This window comes from Octopus bimaculoides, chromosome 4 (genome assembly GCF_001194135.2).
Source record: "Octopus bimaculoides isolate UCB-OBI-ISO-001 chromosome 4, ASM119413v2, whole genome shotgun sequence".
NCBI lineage: Eukaryota > Metazoa > Mollusca > Cephalopoda > Octopoda > Octopodidae > Octopus > Octopus bimaculoides.
In genome coordinates this window covers 98,726,068-98,747,155 of record NC_068984.1, presented here as the reverse complement: position 1 = coordinate 98,747,155, position 21,088 = coordinate 98,726,068, and the positions used below count along the sequence as shown (strand labels likewise).

The 21,088-nt window shown below is 35.0% G+C and overlaps 1 protein-coding gene across 2 annotated transcripts in view; it reads right to left on the bottom strand.

Annotated features, from left to right (window-relative positions):
- Positions 1 to 21,088, bottom strand: part of LOC106871796 (kinesin-like protein KIF25) — a 505,449-nt gene that overhangs the window by 199,852 nt on the left and 284,509 nt on the right. For both annotated transcript variants that reach the window (XM_052967307.1, XM_052967306.1), the window contains exons 7-8: positions 20,845 to 20,897; positions 12,162 to 12,236 (exon numbers count right to left, since the gene is read on the bottom strand). In XM_052967307.1, coding sequence (XP_052823267.1) covers positions 12,162 to 12,236; positions 20,845 to 20,897 — 128 coding nt within the window. The remainder of the gene's footprint in view (positions 1 to 12,161; positions 12,237 to 20,844; positions 20,898 to 21,088) is intronic.

The window sequence follows — 21,088 nt, the reverse complement described above, 5'->3', positions numbered from 1 at the left end:
ATATATATGTATATATATATATATATATGTATATATATTTGATGTATTTAAAAACATTTGCAAAAATTACCTGATATCATTTGAATAATTAAAAGAAAAAGAATTTTTCAAGTTATTAACTATTTAAAGATGATTTTTTCAATTTTATGTTAAGTGTGTATTTTGCAAGTAAATGCTTTCATTTTTCAATGAGAAACATGAACAAAACTAACCAGTTGTGTAAACAAGCATAAACAACAAATTAAAGAGTCTTCTCTTAGAAATGTTCCATGCAGTAAACATCTAGACAATTTTGCAAAAGCAAAATTCAAAATATTCAAAAGATGAAAATGATCAAAATATTTAAAAGATGAGAATGATCAACAACAAAAGGCAAAAGAAGAATACCATATAAGAATTCTAAATCCAAAACTAAACCAAAAATGGACAACATTTGAAATAGCCAACAATTTAAAATATTCCTCTTTTACAAAATATAAGATGAAAATGATCAACTATGAAAGACAAAAGAATACATTATAAAAATTCTAAAATCTAAAACTAAACCGGAAATAGTTAACATCATTACAAAAAAACAACTTCCTCTAAATGCATTAGCCTGGAACGCATGAGTTTGAAAGTTGAAAAGTGAAAGCACTTAAATACAAAATACACACTAAACATAAAATACACACAATATACCATCTTCTTCCAGAAAGGTTAGTGATGTTCTGTTAAATGAAAGGAATTTTTTAAATAGCTCATAACTTTAAAAAAACCATTTTCAAATCACACACACAAAACAAGATTCACTTGAATAAGGTACTTAAAATTGAGGCACATAGTTAGATCAGAAAAAATACTCACACAATTTTTTTATGTGAATACCAGCCTTGGTACAGAAGTACTAGCAGAATAATATATATGTATGTCGCCATAGTTTTTAAATTATTTTTAAAAATTATTTAAAATGTCCTTGATTGTAAGGTCCATGTATTCATCTGAAGAAAACATTATTTTATGATATAATGTAATCGTTTATCAATCAAAAAATTTATTAGAAATGGTTGTAACCGATTGATACCTGTCCTTCAATTGTTAGTTAGTTATTCTAATATATGTATAAATATATATACTATAAATGCTCAGTACATCAGTAGATGAAAACTCCTTGTATATTCTATGTAGTTATATATATATATATATATATATATATATATATATATATATATAGTTATCGTTATTATCTCCATTTTTACCATCATAACTATCACCATTTAGATGCTGCTGCTGCGGATACGATTGCATTGATGATGATAATGATGATGATGATTTATAGTAATGATACTCATGAAAATGACTAATTATTTCCCTTGTCATTAGGTCGCAAACTTATAAGGGATGTTAAGAATCAAATGACTTGACTCAAAACATGGCAACTACTTTATTTCATAAAATTGGCTATGCAGCCTTACAATGATGTAGCTGTAGGCTGGACAAAGACATAATGATAATGGAATGAAAAAAATGGTTGGTGGGAGAAGCAAACAACACCCGCCGATTGTTGCATTCCTGAAAACATAGTTCTTTTTTTTTTTCAACAAAACAAAATGTGGTATTGAAACTCTTACCTCAGTTCAAAGAATGGATGCAATCGTCCTTACAAATTGTGGTGTTGAGCCTCTTACCAAAAAAATATAAACAATACAAATTCAAATTGAGGCACTAAGGCCTCTTATCTTTCCTCCCCAACCAGGCCATATGCCTCCCACAGGCAATCCTGTAGTTCCAAGTCGGGGTTCCAAAAGGCAAACCTATATTGGTCCTTAGGAAAGGAGTCCATCACCCTGAACATATCATCCTCCATTATGACCTCCGCAGTTACCTGCGGAAGCCAATCCAGGTCTTCAGTCCAGGACAGGAATCCCTCCCTTGGCTCTTTAGCTTCTTCACAAAGCCCTGTACTGCCCCTCTCTTATGAAAGAAGATCATAAAATCATCCTTCATCATAATGAGAGGAGCCACAGTTTACACCGTCGGTGGCACAATTCCCACCGAGGTTTCAGGACATGCCGGCAGTGTACTACTAACTGCCGGCAATGTCCGATTCTTCATCTTCTTTTTTCCTCCCTTGTGCAATGGGAGGGTGTAGTTCCTCTGCTTTATCCAGAGGATCTTCCCTCCCTCCCACAGCTTTGGGGTCCTTCGGTGGGCAACCATTGTTGCCCACCTTCTTCCTTTTTTCCCCCTTTTTTGAGGAGGTCTCCACCTCCTCGACTGCCTCTCTCTCTTCCTCCAAAGAAGGAGGGGGCGCTACTTTTATTAATTGCTCCAGGACCCTACTTTGGTCATGGGGACAGTTCTTTTTAATATGGCCCGATTCCAGGCACAGGACGTCCCACAAGTATCACTGGGTACCTGCAACCGGCCATTTTCAGAAAATCTGGAAATACCAGATCTTTAGCGGCTGATTGGGTCCATGGAGTCAAAACCACTTTTGACCCTACCCAATCAGCTGCTGGCAACAATTTCACATTTAAAAGCTTGAGCCTGCTGCCACCCAGACCGCGGTGGATAGTATCCTCTATCTATTCCAGTTCAATGCCCGGTGGCAGCCCACAGACCCAAGCTCTTGTTAATTTCTTCCCACAATATGTGAGAAGAAACAGAATCTTTTGCCCTTCTAAGGGCTGGCTCACAAATTTGTGAGCCACCTCAGGGGTGTCAAATAGCATCCACACCATTGCATATCTAACACCCCTGGAAATAAACTTAATAGTTGGCAGATATTCTGCCAACTCTTTTTCTATTCCTGTCTTACGAAAGACTGCGATGGTGTCGAGTGACTTAGAATAAGTCCTCAACACCACCGTTCTTTCCTCTAAGTTTTTCAACCATTGCTTGGGTGGGATGATTTCTCACTCCAATGTAATGTTCATTTTCTTTGCCATCCTTTGAAGAAAAAGTTCAGAAAAAGTTAAGAAAAAAACAACAAAAGTCAAAAACAAAGTCAAAGAATACTTTGAAGGAAGACAAAGAAGAGCAGAAAGACAAAGAAGAGAAAAAGAAAGAAGGAAGACAGTTCAAAACACAGCAACACATAATTCTGGCCAACCGGTAGTCCTAGCCAACAAGTATTCCAAAAAGGTACTCCAAAAGTGAACAGGGACACAGCAGCAGGAACACAACTTTAAAAAATCCGCCACAAATTGGTAGAAATTCAGAAATTTTTCCAAAAAGATTTCACAGTTTTTAGAGGCAGGATACGCCCCCAAAACAACACAATTTTCACAATTAAGTGAGACTGTGCAACTATAGGAAGACAAATGCCTTGGAACTCAGTAGGGATTTCTTGTTCGAAAAAAAATGGGCAACAAACAACAAACCTCCACTGAATCCCCCAAAAAAAGCAAATGTCTTACCTTATAGTTGCGCCTTCACAGTTCTTCAATTCAAGACCACTGCAAAACAACATCTTGATAACACAAGTGCAGCAGCAAACTAACTACTTGTTTCATCAAATCGCATGAGAATAAAAGTAGCCACATCTATCAGTGACATTTGAACTTAAATTATGGGGTAGATTATTAATGTATGGAAATGAAAGAAAAAGACAAACAAAAATTTAAAAAACACAACAACAAAAATATAAAATGAAAATTAAACACTGCCAGAAGTTATTTATTGTGTAAAGGCAGAAGAGAGAAAATTATTGTTCAATGTGTGTATGTTTGGGGTATGATTGATTTGAACAAGATAGAGTATAATTTCAATTTCTCATTAATAAACAGCAACCAAAGGGACACTAAATCCTACTGAGGAATCCCTTAAAACTAGATGTTTCCCAAAGGGTACCTCAAATCAAAGTAAGCATGAGACCTAGTTAATACACCTGAAGAAGAAAATAGAGATAAGTTAGTGTCAATTGAAAACAAGGGGTGCAAGAATGGATCTTAATTTACCGTGTTTAGATTTATCAAAGAGTACCATTTTTGTTCTCATATGAATGGTCATTCATTGTTAATCCAGTATGTATTGGATAAAGTCTGCAGGTCTAAAGAAGAACCAAAAATAGTGGCAACATCCCTGTATAAGGTAAATTCAAACAAACTAGCTGCTACCAGAAGGGATCACATATATGACAGTATGGATAATGCACTTTAATAAGCCTGAATAAAGTAAATGAAGAGGGTTTATGATCAGCTTAAAACACAGGATTAAGTGTTCCTAGAAAACCACATTACCGTCCAATGAATGTGGGACAATGATAAAATAATCAAGAAAGAATTAAGCAGTGGAGAGAAATTTGCTGAAGAAAACAATTGCATGAGGAAATAAAGACAGCCTCAATATGTTTGCTTGGCATAATAAAAGTAGCAGACCAATCTTCCTAAAATTGTACTCTAGTATTTAAAAAAAAAATAGAAACTAAATGCTCTCAGATGGAACAGTTTTTATTACATATTGACTCAAGCCACCCAGGAACTAAACAACAAATTAACCACTAACTACAATCATCAACAGACCAGAAATTCTAGTAAGGTTAAACAGACAACACGTTGATAAAGAAATATTGCACACGGTTTCAAACAGTAAAGTAAGTAGTAGTATAAAGGATGGGTTGGACAACTTTTTGAAGAACAGTTTCCTACAAGAAATGAAGACAGTTCTAAAATGAACTATTGAAAAATGTCAAGCTATGGAAAAACTACATTTTCTGATATTGAACAAAGACTCCTCAACTAAATAACAACTCCAAAAAAAGCACATTATACACAAAGTAACACATTATATAAGTATTTGACAGCATAGTTTTAGTTCCTACAATGAAATGTCAATAAAAAAATTAGACAATCCCTATAGGGGCTGTAATAGAAATAAATATGAATTAAGGGATTTAAATGTAAATTAAAAGATTTAAAAACAGATGAAATATATGGACATAAGAACAGATGAAAACACCATAAAAAATAATGAAATTCTGAAATGCTTCAAGATAGATGTAGAATAGCTACAGGCTATAAACAACTTAATGACTTACAGGATAATAAATATAAAGTGCTTAACTAAAAATAAATTAAAGTATAAATGAATTGTATTAGAGAAAATAACAATGAAAGCTGGAAGAAAAGTAAGAAAGAACTATTTGTTCATTTAAAAATAGAGTAATGCCTACATGCATGTGTGTATGTGTGCGCTTCCCTGTCTTGATATTGCACAATAGTTGTAAATAACTATCGCTCTCATACATTATCATTCTGGGCATGTTTACACAAAAGACTGTTTCCATTCTTCCATGTAAACATGCCTGACCATTGGAACATGCTACCTGGCTAAGAAACAGCAGCAGAATGGCCACAGAAAGAGCAACCAGCTGTAGAAAATTTGCCTAAACAGATTCTGTCTGATCCATGCAAGCTTGAGAAAAGGAACATTAAAACAATGACATTGTGTGTGTGTGTGTGTGTGTGTGTGTGTGTGGTGGGTGGGTGTGTACACTCACACATATTGTTTGTTTTTATGTTAAGTTACATATAAAAACTATTTACCATTAAACTCAAGGATTACTTAATACCTAGTAATAAAGTACGTGTTTACCAAATTTCAAAGTTCCTGTCAACCTTTCCCTTGTATAATTTATATGTATGTATGTATGTACGTACGTATGTGTAGTTGTGTGTGTGTGTGTATATATATATTTATACATACACACACACACACACATATATATATATATATATATATATATATATATATTGTCATAAATCATAAATCCCAAAGAGAAGCACACTCTAAGTAATAGAGTAATAGAGTAATTAAATAAAGATAGCTACAGCTGGTTTATCAGGTTACCTAGGATTTCATGCCTAATGAAGTGGTTAACTTTGCAGTGTCTCTTCAGACCTTAATGGCCAGTGGTTTAAAACCGCTCTTCAAATGTGTGTGTGTGTGTGGATGGATGGATGGATGGATGGATAGATAGATAGATAGATAGATAGATAGATAGATAGATAGATAGATAGATAGATAGATAGATGTTACATACTTATTTGTGTATACAGGAACAGTTATACTTTCCAATACTATATTGAAAAACATGAATGTGTTTAATCATTTTTTGTTAAAGAATGTTCATAATTCCTTATTATTCTTTTATGGAACAGCAGCATTTCTAAGTCCATTAATGCTTCTATAAACTTACGAATGCTATTGTTCCAAACTAATTGAATGGACTGATAAGGGATTGAGAAAAATGATTAATGAAAAGATTAAACTCATACACAGTCATGTCTTCAGTATAACACACAGTCACAAGCATAACAGCTTTTCTTTGAAACATGTTATACTGAAGACTTGCCTGTATTCATGTTTAATCTTATTTTATTAAAAATGTTTTTTCGTTTCCTCATTAGTCCTTTATATTTCATTTGGAACATTAGCATTCCTACATTCATTAATGTTTCAAATCCTTTAATGACTTATCTTCTGAATAAAACGGGGAAAGAGGTATATTACTATGTTTTGTAGTAGGCAGCATGTGATCATGAGATGTTGCAATTGATAAAATCATCATTGTTGAATTTAAAATAGTTTAACCCTTTAGTATTCAGATTACTCTAACACATTGTTTTGAATTAATCATGCAATATCTCATAGCTTCAAGATTTTCATGATGTGGTTGTTTATTTTTAGAATGACACTATTGGGTAGGTGTGAGAGGCAGGTTTTGGCTATTTTGAACATAAAACAGGTAGAATATTTCAGCTGGATATAGCCAGTTTGAATGCTGAAAGGTTAACAGTTAACTCTATGTTATTTCGTTATCTATTATCTTTTACCTTTTACTTGTTCCAGTTGTTGGACTGCAACCATACTGAGGCACTGCCCTGAAGAGTTTTAATCAAACAAACTGATCCTAGTACAAATTTGGTAAAGCTTGGAACTTATTCTATCAATCCCTTTCCCAAATCTCAACAATTAAACAAACCAGCCCCAGTTGTCAAATAGTGATGGGACAGGCACAAACACAAAGACACCCTTATACGTATATATGATGGACTTCTTTCAATCTCAATGAACCACAAGGCTTTGGTTGGTCCAAGGCTATAGTAGATCCCACTTGCCCAAGATGCCACACAGTGGGATAGTGTGACTGAACTCAAAATCACATGATTGAGAAGCAAACTTCTTACTGCACAGCCATGCTTATACCCTTACTATCATAGATTTTTCATATATATACTCTTATTCTAATTAAACTCATCAATCTCTATTGCTCTCTTGCACGTCTCTCTCCAGCTTTCTCTCTGAGAATCTGTCCATTTGGAAGTAAGACTGATATAAACCATCCCCTGAAATAACAACTGAAAAAAATGGAAATTGATCTAAATGATGATGTGTACCACTATCGCTAACTTCCTTTATTATTTCCTTATTTCCATCATCACCTCCATAGAGCCAAATTTACCAAAGACTCCATCTCCTATGTTCTTCACTAACAGGCTCCTATTCTCAAGAGACAAAGTGATTATTACCCTTAATGCTATCAAAGCAACCTTCCAGAAAAGTTTCTCACTTATATTCTACATTAATCACTCATCTTTTTCTTTATCAGATCTTGCCAGACCATGTCATTGTGGTGTGCTGGTGAGTCTTTCTGTGATTCCTCATTGTATCTTCTTTTATGTACTATAATGTTTGGTATTGTTACCTTTCATTTGAACATCTGCTGTTCCATCGAGTAACATATACAACCATATAAATACTCCATTGGTTATGATTCAATCACAGAACAGCCTACTCGTAAAACTAATGTTCAAGTAGCTGAGCATTCCACAGACACACGTACCCTTAATGTAGTTCTCAGGGAGATTCAGTGTGACACAGCATGTGACAAGGTTGGTCTTTTGAATCACAGGTACAACTTACTTTTGCCAGCTGAGAGGACTGGAGCAATGTGAGATAAAGTGTCTTGCTCAAGGAACAACATGCTATCAGGAATTGAATTCATGACCTTATGATTGTGAGTTAAATACTTTTACCACTAAGCTATGTACCTTCACAAAAATAATACAAATAATATCACACATCATACCCTCCAAACCTTCAACACTCAGATAACATTCACACACAATTTAAATACTAACATTATTCCTTGAAGAATAACCTTAACAACATCAATAGGACCATGATTATTTGATCTTTTCAACGGTACAAAGATACATTCATAACACATATCAAGAAGACAATTTTGTACTACATTCTCTAGTCATCAGTAATACAAACACAAACTTCAAAATCACTACAATTGCCAGGCCTCACAATCTCTATTGCTCCTACAAAGTGATAATGCAGCAAAATACAAATACTAGGATTCCACAAGAATGTCTATGATCATAGGTCAACTGGATTGTGGATCCCTAACCTGGAGTTAAACAACAAACACAACAGCAGCAAACGTTTTATTGACAAAAGATGTGTTTTCTAAACCTAAAGAAATATATTCATAATTTAAACCTCCCACACATGCAATCACACTTATTGGGATGTATTCATGTGCACATATACAGATCCATACAGAGTGACTGGTACATAAAGGAATATATACCATGGTATGTATAGAAGCATACAAATAGCAGCATGTATACAGAGGTATATACATAGAGGTATGTAGTCATAAATTAATGGTAGGAGCAATAATTCATATATGAAAGAGGAAAAATGAAATTTATCTGCAAACGTGGTTGACATTATGTGAAGAATTTGGTTTGTGATATTATTATATATGTATAGCAATCCCTCTCTCTCTCTCTCTGTATGTATGTATATATATATATATATATATATATATATATATATATATATATATGTACACATACATACATACATACATACATACATTCATAAAGGGTGTACTGGGCAACAATGAACAAAATAAATCACAAGGGAAATATAACATCGAACAAAGAAAATCAACACATTCACAGAAGATCCATGGATATATACACATTGAACTAGATAAATCAAAGAAATATGCTGCTGAACAAAATTTTCCCCACCCACAATGACATCCCGAATGTGGCCACTAGAGTGACTTCTGTGTCAGAATCAGGTAAACCACCACCACCATATCACCACCACCACCACCACCAACAATACAAACACCACCACTGACCTCCTACCTACCATACCATGACACCCAATGAGTCCTTGGCATTGTGGGGCTGCCATCCTCACCTCATGATTCCACAGACATAACAGTCAAGAGTGTCTGAATCAGGTAGGTGAGCTAAGATACTACATGATGTTGGAGTAACATGATCACCAATAATCGTCATCCTCATCATCTAACAACCATTGTCCATGCTGGTATGGGCTGGATGGTTTGACCAGGGCTGGCACACTGGAAGGCTGCACCAGATTCCAGTCTGATTTGGCATGGTTTTTCTATGGTTGGATGCCCTTCCTAATGCCACCCCCTCTCAGAGTGTAATGGGTACTTTTATTTGCCACCGGCATGGGTGCCATTTGCATGACACCGGTATCTGCCATGATTTTGTTTGGTTTGATGGGTCTTCTCAAACACGACATAATCCCAAAGGTCTCAGTCATTGCTTCTGTGCGGCCCAACACTTGAAAGGAACTCAGCCACCTTGCCTCCACGAGGCCCAACACACAAAAGGAACTCAGCCACTTTGCCTCCGTGAGGCCCAGCTGTTGAGAGGAACTCAGCCACAACCTATGATTTCAATTGGCTTGATGGGTTCTCTCAAGCACAGCATATCGTCAAAGGTTTTGGTCACTAGTCATTGCTTGTGTGAGGCTCAAAGCTTGAAGATTATGCTTCCCTACTTCTTCTCATGTCTTCCTGGGTATACCTTTACCACAGGTTCCCTCCACAGTTAGAGATTGGCACTTCTTTACACAGCTGTCCATGTCCATATGCAAGCATGTTCATGAATACTAGTGTTGTTCTGTATGCAGTGTATTCTATCTTTAAAACCAGTGTTTTTAATGCATCATTGTAACATCAAGCAGTGTAGTTAAAGGATTTCTCATCAGATAAGCTATATTTGTGCTTATTAATGCTATTAACTTAGGACGCAAGAATTATTGGGGATAGTTGGAATTTATATTAATGTACTGTAATTTCTTGTTTAGTGTACCTATAGTGCAGTACCTAAATCTGGAGTCACATTTATGTAATTAATTATGTTTAGAATCTTAGCTACTGTGGTCATTAAATCCAAATCTCTGAATACATTGAGTATCTTCTTTCGACTACCAACCAATATAGGGTCTTTCATTCTTCCCAAAAAGAATAGTTTATTATCAAAGTAAAGATCAAACTTGATGAAGCACAATCTCTCCTGCAGTAAGTTTAAGATGTATAATCCTATTAATTTACAAATCTTAATTCACTGTATCAGCTTGTATCTACATCAAACAATACATGATCTAATGTCAGTGAAACAAAAAGCTATGCAAGACTTAGTGGAAATCTATTTTACAAAAGATACTCACAACATATGTATATATTCAAGCATTCACAAAATTACATTACTACTTCACTGACCAAATGCATCTGGAGTTTAAGCAATAATTGTATGAACAATTATGAAATTGATCAGTCCATTAAAAAACTTGTATCACCTTATGTTAATGAATCCAGAAAATGAAATTTCTATCACTTGGAGAAGTATAACATTAAACAACCTTTAGTAATTTTGAAGAATTTGTGAATTCTTTGAAAGACTTCCATACTATATAATGAGGAATTTCCCAGTACCAACAGGATAAAATATTTTATTCCCTGCAGAGATTGTTGTATCTTAAAAAAGTGTTGTATGATTAAAAAGGAACAGTCATTTATTCAACAAGATCTTTTTCTTTTCCTTGTGAGTGATTTGTACATGTGGTGCCAAAAACATGAAATCTTCAGGTGATTTTTCATATAAAAAGATGTAAAAATACAAATGTTATATTAACATAAGGAATAAATGAATGTACAATGCATTTTCTAATGACTTTTTGGAAACCAAATATATATAAATTGCTGATTTATTTCACTTTCATTGGTTTACAAGTGATTTAATTTCGATATTTTCATGCTGTTTCCCTACATAAAATGTAAAACTCAATCAGGAATGTAAAACTCAGATTATGATTCAAGGAGCTTTAGTCTCTAATAAAATATACAGGCTCTACTTTAAGGTATTTACTAACATCTATCTACTTACCTACCTACCTACCTACCTGTCTTTCTCCATCTCTCTCACCCTCTCTCTCTCTCTCTATTTATCTATCTATTTATCTACCTGTCTGTCAGTCTGTCTGTGTCTATCAATCTGTATGTATGTATGTATGTATGTAAATATACAACAGAGAACAGTTGCCATATTCTCTTCCATATTGACTAACTCTGATGAGCATAAGGTTATATAATCTGATTGTTACCTAACACTTCATTGTATTCCTAGTACGAAACTGACTGGTAAGATCAGCTGTGATGGACAATATATAATACTGTACATTTTGGATATTATACATATTTACTCACACACATACACACACATGCACACATGCACACACACACACACACATATACATGTGTGTGTATGTATGCATATTTATGTGTACTAATATATATATGTATATACACACACACACACACATGTCTGTATGTATACGTGAAGGTTATCCAGCTGTAGAAACTCTGCCAAATTAGATTGGAGCCTGGTTTTGCCATCCGGTTTCACCAGTCCTCAGTCAAATCGTCCAACCCATGCTAGCATGGAAAGCGGACGTTAAACGATGATGATGATGATGATGATCAATACAGGTATATCAAATACTATACAACATAAATTCTTGATTTATTAAAATTTTCTCTTCCTCAGAGGACATGTCATAACTACTAAATAGCAATTACAATGAGCTCCATATGAAAAAAAGGGAGATAATCTCAAGAATCGATGTCATTAAGGAAAAAGGCAAGCTTGTTGTATGAAGATAAGAGAACAGACGTGGAAAGATGTTTTTGGCTCAACAACTGTTTTCAGTACAACAATTGCCTGACCAGATGTATTTTCTTTTTCTTTGGTTTCAAAAGCAATATTAAAGTGATTTTTCAAGAGGAAAGTGGCAACAAGTGAATAAATCAAAGCATCTCAATAACATACCCATCGAGCAATGATGTTAGCATTGGCTGAACTTGATCAAAGACATTTTGCTGACAGTCATCAGGGCCATAGACTCTGAAATGGAAAGCAACACACACTACAATAGGATGATAATGATGATGTTGACGTTAATGATAATGATGAGACTGATGATGATGATGACAATACTGACAACAAAGATGATGATGTTGGCAATGATGGCAATGATGTATTTGATGAAGGAGTAAATATCATAGTATCATAACTGTGTAGGCATTCTAACAAAAGACAGTGCATCAATACCAGTCACCATCATCTACATCAATGTCAATTATCCTCTTGTCCTTTGTATAACCATTTTCTCCATGCTAGTATGGGCTGAAAGATATTTGAGGTAGTATTCTACACTTGGATGTCCTTCTTTTTGCCAAGCCATATCGTTTCCAAGTTAGGCACATTTTATTCAAATAGTGTTCACATACTGAACACTGAGCTACAGAATGCATTGTTTGTACAGGATGTAGGCCCCCACTGCACAAGCAGTGTTAATATAAGTCATACAAAGAGAAATACATAAACACACACATGCACGCACACACGTGCACACACACACACACTGGCACTCCTTTAGTTGCAATGACAAGTGTTCCATTTGATCCAACCAACTGAACACTCTGCTCATGAAATTAACGTTCAAGTGGCTGAGCACTCCATAGACATGTGTACCCTTAACTAAGTGTGCTAATGATTTTGCCAGCTCACCACCTCAGTAATAATGATAATACCTGTAATTAAAGTGAAAAAATGATATCAACAATATTGATGATAATCTTTATAATATCGATAATACTGATTTCCAATTTTGGCACAAGGCCAGAAATTTCGTGAGAGGTTGCAAGTTGATTAAATTGACCCCAGTGCACAACTGGTACTTATTTTATCAACCTTGAAAAAATGGAATGCAAAGTCAACCTCAGCGGAATTTGAACTCAGAACATAGTGACAAACAAGTTGCTTCTAAGCTTTTGGCCCAGCATGCTTACAGTTCTGACAGCTCGCCACTTTGACAATAAAGATAATATTGACAAGAATTTGTCCCATAATTGAATGAACTCTTTCGTAATTAGCACAAAAATCGTTGTTTTTTTTATGTTCAGTTTCACACATGCACACACACATACACACGCACATACATAATACATACATACATACATACATACATACATACATACATACATACATGGTGCTAGTGGTTGTCTACTCCTTATGCAGAGTTTGACCACCTCCTGCACTTACACTTTAGATCTATCATGGCGTCTGATGTGACTTTTTAAACCAGACAATGTTTTGAAAAGACACCCACATAAATTGCATATCTGCTGTGGACTACCAAGAGCTGCAGTTAAGTTCTGATCTTTGTGGATCTTAAAATGTCTTTTGAGGCCTCTGTTAGATTTTTAGACTTTATGGCATACACGGCATTCACAAGTATGCTCTACATTGGATGCTGGAATGATACTTAATCACTCTGTGGAGCATTTGGTGCTGGTTTGGTGTCTAGTACAGGACAGCCTACCTCATGAACAGGTAAAAGCTCTTTAACCTTGGTTGGTAATCTACCTAGGAGAAGGGAATCTCCACAATAAAACATACATACATACTTACGTACATTCATACATGATTGCTATTCTTTACACTTGTGGTTCTGTTGGTGACTAATGAATACAGCCCTTGATAAACATAAATGCCTGCAGATATTGCAAAGCAAGCTTCCCCCATTTACTACATTGGCAGTGCAGTTTTGAGCAGCTCATTTAAATTCTGCATGAAAAAAATGTGCGTTTCTTTGAAAAAAATCCATTCCTTTCACTTATGCCCTCCATTGATGGCAACGACAAGCATTGCTTTATACCATGTTTCATATACCTTCAATTGTAAAACAGTTTACACTTTATGCAATTCTCAAATCATATATAATTTCAAACATTGCCATGATTTGATTGTTGTCTTAAAGCGGCACAGGTTTTTCTGTTGTATTTACTAAAATATTAGTAAGGAACATTATAAATGCATAAGATTAATATTTAAACAGAACTAAATGTAAAAGGCTTTTTTGTTGTACCAGGCACCTACACTTTTTTTACATAGCTGTGGCAATGATGAGTACCTTTGACAGCAGGTGTTCAGAGAGTTACCACTTATGCAGATAAATGCTTTCATTCTGTCATGGAATTTTCCAATAAATGTTTTGCATTTCTTTCTTGGTTACATCAATCTATAGAATGCAGCAGATAATAGAGGTGTTAAAACTTAAGTGAGGCTGTGCCCGAAGCTTTTTAAAAGTGAAGAAAGGTGTTGCACAGAGCTCACACTCTAAACAATACATGTATTTGCCCTAAATAAATACTCTACATCATCCAACACAAACAAAGTCACAAGTGTTACATCAGTCTTCTTTTCCTAGAGAGATATCTACATGAAGAGTAGAGATCTCTCACTCCCAGCAGTTGGAAGGTCATTGACTCAACTGACTTCATCTGTGCTTAGATAGGTTTTCCTGCTGCAGAGTGTCCAATGAAAGCCACCCACCCCACCCTTGGTAGGGTTACCAGTTTAGTTGCCAATAGTCTAACCATGCAATATACATACATATGTATGTACATAGATACATACATATATACATATGTACATACATATATACATACATACACACATACATATAGAAGCTTGAAGAAGACAGCAGAATTGACATGAAGCGCAGCCTCTCTTGGACACAAGACCACTCACTATATCACATCACACTTTGAAGGTTATGCATTTGCAATCCAGCAACAGGAGATTGCCACAAAGTACCTGGTGAACAAGTGAGACAGTGATATTCTTGTAATTCCAAGGTGCAACTGCATGTGTAGGCTATGTCATGTTTCTGTGGAAGATATTATGCATGTGATTAGCAGCTGTCCAAAAATGTTGTCAGGGTTCTATCTCCCTATACAGCATGATGTTGCTAAAACAATTTACATTCCCCCCACCCAAAAAAAAAAGTTTGTCCTGAAATAAACTTTAAAAATACCTCTGTTATGGAATACATTCATAAACACCAACTCAAGGAATAATGGTGGAATATTCCCATCAAAATGTCTGTCAAATGTAAGCATAACAAGCTTGCTTGTTTGCTGCAGCAGACCTAAATATAAGAGACTGCACTAGACCACTTTCTTCCCCATTTCCAAGATACTCTAACTTTACTGAGAGGTAATATTTATCTCCACTTATACACAGAAGATCTGTTAGAACAAACTATACTGTGGTTGATACCATGAAAGAAACTTCCATATTGGCTTTTGGTACAAAATGCACACTTGTTTATATAAGTAGGGAGATAAATCTTTGCCATCTCCAGTGATGAGACAACTAGGTCAAATAATTTCAACCTTCCTTGGTCTTGTCAATGATAGACACTTAACCACTAGATATAGCAGCTACTCATTTCCCTGTCAGCAATATAAAGGAAAACAGTGCTAGAACAGGTGCTGGTGTCATATAAGCTGATGAGCTTGTTAAAAAAATATATATTAATGACATAGTGGTTTGTGTGAGGAAGAGCATCCAGCTGTAGAAATGAGAACCAAATGACATTTAGAAGCTCAAAGTATTTAGGAGCAAAAGCATTTAATGAGAAGGGATTCACATCATAGCAACCCATCCGACCAATATCAGCATAGAAAGCAGATGTAAAAAATGAAAGTGATGATGATAACTATGACAACGATGATGAAACACGACTAGAGAGAAATTGATATGAGATTGAGATTAAAAATATACACTAAAGCAACCTTGAAGAGAGGAAAATTAATTAAGAAGTCTAATCTCATGCTAAATACAGAAACAAAGATAAGAAAATTAGACCAAACTCAGAATCAATGAATCAGATAGTGTACTACACACACATATAAAAGAAAATATTAGTAAGGAATATTATAGAGGCATAAGATTAATATTTAAACAGAACTAAATGTGAAACAAAACTAGATCATAATAAAATAAAATAGCAAGCATCAATACTATAACTGTCCCAGTAATAATATATATATCTTCAATTGGATGCTAAACTATCTTGCAAGACTAGACTGAAAAACAAGAAAAATAATGACTGCATTTACTATAAACATGGAATGTTAGAGGACTTATGCAGTAAGAAAATTATTACAAAATATCCACTGTAGAATTATCAGAACATCTAGTAAACAACAATGGAAAATGAATACAAATAGCTATGAAACAAGATATTTCTAGTCTTCAAGGAATCAACAATATTACAGAAGAGAGTATGAAATAAGAAATAGTGACTGAGAAAAGAGAGGAAGAATATCAAAAACTGCAAAAAAAAGCTTCTAGCACAGACAGAAGATTGAAAATTGTGGGGAAGAATAGATCAACCCAAAAGGATAATATACAAAATTAGCCTTAGCAAGATTTGAACTCAGAAGTAACTAAATACAATAAGGCATTTTATGTAATTCTTCACTGATTCTTTCAGTCTGCAAAATGTTATTGGCTGTTGAAGCTCTGCAATTAGGTTGATTGAGTTAAGTAGAATAATGTTCTTTGGCTCAGTGCGTGGAGGAAGATAATGGCTTGTTAAGGTGTCAGCTCACCATTTACAATAGATTTCTGTTTTCAATACTTCACTTCAGTTACTATTTTTCTATTTGGTAATTAACCAGAACATTTATATGAGAAACATTTACTTTCCATCTAGTTTCCAGTGCCAACATTTTTAAATTGATTGTATGTCTATGTTTGTTGTGCTTGATCACTTCAAAGATAAAGTGTTTATTGAATATTAAGAAAGATCAATAGCTAAGTCAATGAGCTGATGCATCATGGATTAGAGGAATATAACAATCATTATAGAAGATATGTTGATTTTCTAAAAGATAGCATTTCTTGCTCTTTTTGAAAGAATCAGAATTTTCCACTTTCCATCAACTTGTGTATATGCAATGGTCTACACAGCTTTTTGTGTTTCTTTTTTCAGTTAATAATTTGTAAAGAAAGCAATCAATTTGATTAGTAGGTCTGCCATTAGGTATTATCCATGTCTCTAACTGTGTATATGCTTCTATTGAAATAACTGACTTCCTGCCACAAGATTATTTTTCAAAGTGAACAAACAGTTCAATCTGGTGCCATTATTATCTGAAACATGTGCCACTAGATGGTGTTGGTGTCGATTTGGTCATGTAAACAGAAGTAAAAGCAATTTTATTTTCTCCTCAGTTAGTACTACACTGGCTTGGTTTTCTCTGACAGAGCAATTATTTCTCAAAGCAGCAACACTTCAGTGGAATGGATGTAGTGGGTGGTTGCTTTTCATATATGACAGTGATAATATCAGAAGTCTCTATTCCCCCCCCCCCATAAGAGTTTGGAGACAAACTGAACATTGATGTAGATTTTGTTGTCGTTGTTGTTGTTGTTGTTGTTGTAGTTGTTGTTGTTGTTGCTGTAGTTGTTGTTGTTATTATTGCTGCTGCTACTTTGACATCAGTTTTTCATTGTGAGATGTTTTATTTGTTGGAGTTCTTGCATTCTGAAGGATAGATGTGGATGTCTATCTCTTCTGTTAATAAATCAACTGTGCCATAGCAAGTGCAACATGATGCTTTTAAGTTAGTCAGATAAACAGGGGTTAGGTCTCTTGTTCAAGAGCACTTTGTGGTGACCATGGTGGTAAGATATGATTTTATGACTTTGTTAATCAGTACTTTTGTACCTTAAGCTCACAGCTTTCATGCTTCTACTTTTACTCAAAGCAGTCATGTTTAAGTTGGAGTGAAATACAGAGCACAGTTGAATGTGGGTGAGAGTATATAGATGAGCCATTGGTACAGGTTACAGATAGCAGAAATAACCTTTAGATATCAGGGTTAGCTCTTGATTAAATAATAAATCACCAATTTGCTGCAATAAGACAAATTAACAGTGATGGAATAGAATATCAGGTGTCACAAGTAGTTCTATAAAATCCTGTAATATAATATAATCTGTCTTGTAATGAAGTAAATGCAAGTAATCTATTTCTTTTTTTATATATTGATAAGAAAAGCTGTTAGCCATGATGATGACACTGTGATTATAAGATTATCAATATCTATGGGAGATATAGCATCTAATACAAAGGAGTATGCTTTCTCAGACAGTAAAATTTTATCTTTCTATCTGTAGAGCCTTTCTCTGAGCTGAATATTCATTTCAGAAATATAATGATTTCTAAAATAGGTATAAGGCCTCAGATTTTACAGGAAGGTCTAATTGATTATTAGTTAACTCATATATTCTAAACAGTACTTATTTTATCACCCCAAAAGGATAAAACGTCAACCTCAGCAGAATTTGAATCCATAACTCAACACTCTTATATTGGATTATGCACCTCCAGGTAAGTGAGTATACCCTGGTACTTCACGACCATCTCTCTCCTGCTCTCACTTGCACACTTGATATCTCCCCTCTCTCTCTCTCTCTCTCTGGCCACATAACCATGTACCTTCTCTACAGCAAGACACTTGTTTCTGCATCTCTGTCTCAGTCAGACTCTAACCTTTCATCATCCAACACAAGATCACCTCCTCCAATCAATGCCCCTCCCCTCTCAAAGACTTCTTGTCTTGCAAGTTACTTGCTGACCCAGCTGCTGTTGGTGCCACATAAAACTCATTCAGTCAACATTGTGAAGTGGTTAGCATTTGGAAGGGCATCCAGCCATAAAAACCATGCCAAAACTGATCTTGCTGGTACCACATTAAATGCACTCAGTCCACTCTGCAGGGTGGTTGGTGTTAGGGAGGGCAATCAGCCATAAAAACCATGCGGAAACAGACACAGAGGTCTGGTGCAGTCTTCTGTCTGGCCAGCTCCTGTCAAATCATCCAGCCCATACCAGCATGGAAGGCAGACATTAAATGGTAATGATAATGATGATAACTTAAAGTGAGATAAATTAATTAATTGAAAAGTTAAAATGTGTCTTATTCTCATTGGATGATTAGGCTAGAGTTAATCCTAGTTTAGCAAACTAGCTCATTGCCTTTAAGAAACTGAGATGGTTTGCCTGCCTATTGCAGGATTAATCCCAGCTGCTACTGGCATCCATTTTTAGTTGAAAGCAACATAAAGTGAAGTGTCTTGCTCTGGCATACAATATGCTGCCTGGTCTGTGAACTGAACCCATCACCTAACAGTCATAAGCTCAACACTCTTACGTTGTGTTATGTGGTAACTAAATACAGTGGGTGTTTTCCGTCCAGCACTCTAATTCTTCCACCTAGAACAATAGTAACAGCAGAATATTAGTTTCTGTATCACTTTTATGAGAAAGGAGAACCAAGAATGTGTGACACACATGCATCTCTCACACGAGATCATTAGTTGTATGACAACTACTATAACGAATGGTCATGGAAGGAAAAGAATGGTGACACAAGTATCACTTCATTAAGAACATTATTGATGTCATTAATAATGTAACAATACAACAACCACCATCAGTAACAACAACAAGCCAATAAAGGAGCCTCTACATGGTTGTACAGCATGCTAGAAATAACAGTTAAATCTCCCACAAATCACCACTTAGCATGCTACATAATGTAGTTCTGAATAATCCTAAAATGTTGAAATGTTTATGGCTGGAATATCTCAAATTAGGATTGACAATGGAACTAATGAATGCATCTACCCCTAAGAATAGCAATAGCAGCAGCAGCAGCAGCAACAACAACAACAGTTCAACAACGTTAGTCAACTTGCTAGAAGAAGCATTCAAATTTTTGAATGAAGGTCAAGACTGAAAATCATGGTGACCATAATCAGAGCATCTTTGATCATGTGAAAAGTAGCCTGGTGTGAAACAACAACAATAACAAAAACAACACTATGTAATTACAACAGCCAAATAGCTTTGCAAATAAACCCAACTGACTGTGAAAACTCCAACAGATATGTCAAAGTCAATTCTGTAACTGTATGCTCAATAATAAGATGGGACAGTCACAGTTAGAATGCTGGAAAAACAACAGAAATTTCAACACTGAATACACAAAGCAATATAGAAGATCACCTTGTTCAACATGCTTGAAGTACTAATCAAATGTCAGGGGCAGACCCAAGGAGTGGGTTTGAGCTGAGGGCTATGTGCCCCCACCCCCCAAGAAACGAAGTGCACCCTTCTAAATAGTGTTATTACGCCATTGTCTCCTGGAATTGTATTCCTTTCTAACCTTGTGCCCTCCCCTCAAAAAATTCCTGGAATCAGTCCTAAATGTTCTTCAATTTATCTTTTCACTTTTAGAGAAATATGAAATAATGTAATGTGATTATCAGAGCTCTGTATCTAAAGATAAAAAAAAAAGGTGAGGTGGTCACAGTTAGCATGCATTTGATCATAGTTCAGCTTGAGCAGTGTGAATATGGGCTAAACAACAACAAAAACAAGAAATATTTAATGTATAGTTTACATGGAATATCTGAAATATGGAATCTGTGACTCACACTCAGACATTCAAAGAAATATGTGCCATTGGGCTGCCTCAGAAAGTCAAGCCTAACAACAAGCTAAATGATGACAATAGGAACAACAAAAAAGCAATTAAAAGTCATAGCACCATTGTTGATGCATAACTTTTTAGATGAAACTTACCTCTCGAATTCAAACACCTTGTTATGCTTTGATGACCGAACACAAATGTTTTCCTGAAAATAAACAAAATGTGTAAGCACATATACATACATATACACATATACAGATGTGCATGTGCGGATATATATATGTGTGCATGTACATACATTTATATATATAGAGATATACAGATAGATAGATAGATAGATACATACATACATACATATATATATATATATATATATATATATATATATATATATAT